Source organism: Perognathus longimembris, chromosome 10 (genome assembly GCF_023159225.1).
Source record: "Perognathus longimembris pacificus isolate PPM17 chromosome 10, ASM2315922v1, whole genome shotgun sequence".
Classification (NCBI taxonomy): domain Eukaryota; kingdom Metazoa; phylum Chordata; class Mammalia; order Rodentia; family Heteromyidae; genus Perognathus; species Perognathus longimembris.
The window spans coordinates 59426570-59431143 of NC_063170.1; the positions used below are offsets into that span (position 1 = coordinate 59426570).

Below are 4574 nucleotides of genomic sequence, written 5' to 3' on the forward strand. Positions count from 1 at the left end.
GCTCCTTAGCGCTTTTGGGCCAGAGTGTGGATTCATCTCAGCTCGAAAACCAAGGCCCACTGTGGCCTTGCACTGTCCTGGAAATTATGTAAACCAAGATGGCCATTACAAGTGCAGTATGCAGGTAAACCACCGTTTTCTGTATAAAACAACAAAGTAAGTATAACGGAGAAACAAAGTTCTCCTTAATTCTAGCTGCAGCATGCTAGGCCTTGGGGATTAGAGAAGTACAAAACAAACTACCACCACCACAAAAACAAGACATGGTCCTTTGCCTTCAGGGAGCTTACAGACAGGATGTGAAGAAGACGCGCACAGGGAAGGGAAGGAACAGAGGTCTGTGATGGTAGGTTACTGGCAGGTAGGCTTGCAGAAAGCCTGCCCTATGGACAAGGGAGCCTGGCCTGGGGCTGGTTCTGACTGGAGACCAGCAGGTGCATGGAAAACCCTGATAGGCGGATTTAGTGTGGATGGAAGATCAGAACCAGGAAAACAGCTGTCCTGGGAGGAAGGTGCATGGGGCCCGCTGGGGAGGAAATGACAGGCCTTTCGCAGGTCTGGGTGATAAGTTAGATCAGACCCCTACCTGCTCAGTCAGTGCATCCAGCCCCGGGGGGGGGGGGGAAGGGGGAGGAGGGAGGGGGAGGGGGAGGAGGGAGGGGGAGGCACAGTCCCGGCTCTGCGCCCCGCCCCCTCCCCCTAACCCTCAAGCCTCGGTTTCCCCAGGGACCCCGTGAAGCTTAGAAGAGCCTCAACTTTACAGTCACCCTGGGGCTGGGGGTAGAGCCCCCCCCCCCCCAGCACACTCCACCACCCGCGTTGGGGCTCACGGAGTGACTACCTGCGGGTTGTAGCCGCTCTGCTGTCATCGCTCTTAATTCCCATTCGCTTTCTGGCAGAAGGTTCCTCTCCGCACCCCCCCCCATACCCCCAACCCCCCCCCCCATCCTCCCCCCCCCCACCTGCCCTCCTCCAGGCCTCTCCCAGCCCTGCCATCCCGGGCGACTTGTCTCTCCCCCTACCCCGATTCCCCACTCCTCAACACACCCAACCCCCAACTCACAGCCATCGACCCCAGCGCGGGCGCGCAGGACGCCGCTGCCGGACCCCCGTTACCTGGGGCCAAACGCGCCTGGTCGCCACCTTGCGTCCTGGGCCCGGCCTCCCTCCCCGCAGCCTCCCGGCCCCGCAGCTGTCGCAGCGGCGCCCCCAGCCCCGGCCGGGCCCGGACTGCGCGGGATGCCTCGGCGGGGCCGGCGGCGGCGGCGGCCACGCTGCGCGCTCCGGCGGAGGGGAGGGGGCTCGGCGGCGGCGGCGGCGGCGGCGGGCCCGGCGGGGGGCAGAGCCAAGAGGCGCGGCAGCAGCGGCGGCGGCGGCGGCGGCGGCGGCGGAGGTGGAGGAGGAGAAAGAGGAGGATGCGGGGGGCTGCCGGCGGCCGCGCGGCCCGGTCCGCAGTGAAGCCCCGCGCGGCGCCCCGGGTGCAGGGAGTGGCCGTCGCCTCCCGCGCGCACCATTCCTGAGATGGCGGCGGTGGCGCGGCGGCGGCGGCGGCGGCCCCGGGAGCCGAGGAGGAGCCGGACGGGTGCGGGCTGAGCTCTTCCCCCCTCCCCACCCCCTCATCGCCGAACCCGGGGAGCCCGCCGAGAGTCCCTGACGGAGGAGGAGCGCGGGGCCGGGCGGCCTGAGGGAGCGGCGAGGCCTCGGGGAGGCCCCGGGGCGGAGCGCACGGCCTGAGGGAGAGCGAGCGAGCGAGCGAGCGAGCGAGCGAGAGCGCGATGGCGAACGCGAGCGAGCCGGGCGCGGGCGGCGGCGGCGGCGGCGGCGGTGGCGGCGGCGGCGGCGGCGGCGGCGGCGGCGGCGGCGGCGGCGGCGGCGGCGAGGCGGCCGCGCTGGGCCTCAAGCTGGCCACGCTCAGCCTGCTGCTGTGCGTGAGCCTGGCGGGCAACGTGCTGTTCGCGCTGCTCATCGTGCGGGAGCGCAGCCTGCACCGCGCCCCGTACTACCTGCTGCTCGACCTGTGCCTGGCCGACGGGCTGCGCGCGCTCGCCTGCCTCCCGGCCGTCATGCTGGCGGCGCGGCGGGCGGCGGCCGCGGCGGGGAGCCCGCCGCCCGGCGCGCTGGGCTGCAAGCTGCTCGCCTTCCTGGCCGCGCTCTTCTGCTTCCACGCCGCCTTCCTGCTGCTCGGCGTGGGGGTCACCCGCTACCTGGCCATCGCGCACCACCGCTTCTACGCCGAGCGCCTGGCCGGCTGGCCGTGCGCCGCCATGCTGGTGTGCGCCGCCTGGGCGCTGGCGCTGGCCGCGGCCTTCCCGCCCGTGCTGGACGGTGGCGGCGGCGGCGGCGGCGGCGACGACGAGGACGCGCCGTGCGCCCTGGAGCAGCGCCCCGACGGCGCCCCCGGCGCGCTGGGCTTCCTGCTGCTGTTGGCCGTGGTGGTGGGCGCCACGCACCTCGTCTACCTCCGCCTGCTCTTCTTCATCCACGACCGCCGCAAGATGCGGCCCGCGCGCCTCGTGCCCGCCGTCAGCCACGACTGGACCTTCCACGGGCCCGGCGCCACCGGCCAGGCGGCCGCCAACTGGACGGCGGGCTTCGGCCGCGGGCCCACGCCGCCCGCGCTCGTGGGCATCCGGCCCGCGGGGCCCGGCCGCGGCGCGCGCCGCCTCCTCGTGCTGGAGGAGTTCAAGACCGAGAAGCGGCTGTGCAAGATGTTCTACGCCGTCACGCTGCTCTTCCTGCTCCTCTGGGGGCCCTACGTCGTGGCCAGTTACCTGCGGGTCCTGGTGCGGCCCGGCGCCGTCCCCCAGGCTTACCTGACGGCCTCCGTGTGGCTGACGTTCGCGCAGGCTGGCATCAACCCCGTCGTGTGCTTCCTCTTCAACCGCGAGCTGAGGGACTGCTTCAGGGCCCAGTTCCCCTGCTGCCAGAGCCCCCAGCCCACGCAGGCCGCCCTCCCCTGCGACCTGAAAGGCATCGGGTTGTGAGGGATTCTCCCCCCCCTCCCCACACCCCTTGGCCACCCGCCACCGCCACCCCCACCCCCCATCCAAGCCTTTCCTTGTGGCTTGGATAGTGACCTTCCTTCTCTCCATTCTGCCCTCCTTTTGGTTTTCTAAGCTGCCTTCAAACTGACTCTGAAAGTGGACACACACTTGGATTGTACAGACTCCAGATTTGCCGGGGGGGGGGGCGGGGAGGGAGTGGGGTGGGAGGGAGGGAGGGATGGTGGGTCCCTTGTTCCAGCTCCATCCACTTGTCACCCTAATTCTACTTTTCTTCCTGACAGTAGGCCCTGCAGGCTTTTTGTACTGGAACTGAACTTCTTTTCTTCCATGTGTAATTTCTCTCTCACTCTTTTTTTTTTTTAAATAAGAGCTGAACTAATTTTCTTCATGCAAAGTTTCCTAAAGACCATGGCCAGTTTTCTACAGAAGCTATTTTTGACAACCTCAAGTGGCATTATATTTGCATGGCAGTGGGGTGAACAAAGCTAGAGGACTTGGCAGGTTCAGTTGCTTGAGGGTCTTCTGTTGGAGGCAGGAGGACGGGCAAGGCGTCTTTAGTTGCTCTGCATCTCAGGCCAAAAGGGCCAGTTCTTTGCAAAGGTTGAGAACTTTTTCAGTGTTGACATTGAACTTAAAGAGCAGATGGATATGGGAGTCGATAGAAGGCAGTCACATCTTAAAAGTTTATACTACTGCAAACCACACATCTGCAGAAGGCTGCTCTCTGTATTGTGTCAACGTTGGATGGAAACATTTGTGTAAAATTGTAACTTTTAAAAGAGTAAAAAGTGTTTTGGTTAGTGATGGTGTGGAGAAACTACAGTATTGCATGTGTTCGTATGTACTGATCTGGTTCAGGACTGGGAGGGGTTTGGAAAGCAGAAGAACAACATCCACATTGTTTAGATGTTTTTTGCCAATGAAAAGCTAAAAGTACGTTTATGGAAACTGCTTGTGCTTTGAGAAGCCCGGTTTTCTTCTGTCTTACAAAACTAATTTCCACTTTGAAGATTGTTCTGTTGTTCATGGTATAAAAGAATGGAATATAATGACACCCCTCCTAGGAGACAAACTATTTCCTTAACACAGTGTTTGCTAGGTTAGGCTGTGCTCTTGTTCTACTGATGGTTGTTTAAAACTACTAATAAGGATTATAATTTTAAATAACATTTCTTGATTAGACATTGTAATTTGAAACAAAGACTACATTCGGCAAGTACTGTATGATAATTTTTGCTTAAAATGCTACATTTTTATTGATGTACCTTCCGTTTTGAGGATTTATAACTGTATTTCTCTTGGCATTACACAAATATACCAGTATTTTCATTCTGGAGTGGTGGTTCTGTTGTTGGTCAAGGCCAGGGCTGTAAGTGGGTTCCTCATATTCAATAGCTTTTTAGTACACACTGTGCTCTTTCAGGTCTCAGAGTTTGAACGTTTCCATTTCCAAGGCCTTTGGAGGCATTTTAAATTGAATGTGCAAGATTAAATGCTGCTGTTCTTTTCTTTAAGCAAAAGGAATGGTAAACACACATATGTATATGTGTATATATATTATATATACAA

General features: G+C 60.9%; 1 protein-coding gene across 1 annotated transcript; it reads left to right on the forward strand.

The window, feature by feature from the left end:
* The first annotated feature begins 470 nt into the window (after positions 1-470).
* Positions 471-4334, forward strand: Gpr27 (G protein-coupled receptor 27). The gene is made up of 3 exons (XM_048354782.1): positions 471-555; positions 1066-1352; positions 1857-4334. Exons 1-3 carry the CDS (start codon positions 471-473, stop codon positions 2982-2984), a joined length of 1500 nt encoding a protein of 499 aa, XP_048210739.1. The 3' UTR covers positions 2985-4334.
* Positions 4335-4574: the final 240 nt, after the last annotated feature.

Excerpts from the sequence above, each read along its gene's own strand:
- Gpr27 (XM_048354782.1), top strand. The coding sequence starts at position 471 with ATGGAAGATCAGAACCAGGAAAACAGCTGTCCTGGGAGGAAGGTGCAT. Across the intron at positions 556-1,065 it reads AAATGACAGGCCTTTCGCAG|CCATCGACCCCAGCGCGGGC; the intron begins GTCTGGGTGATA and ends CCCAACTCACAG. Across the intron at positions 1,353-1,856 it reads GCGGGGGGCAGAGCCAAGAG|GGCGGCGGCGGCGGCGGCGG; the intron begins GCGCGGCAGCAG and ends GGCGGCGGCGGC.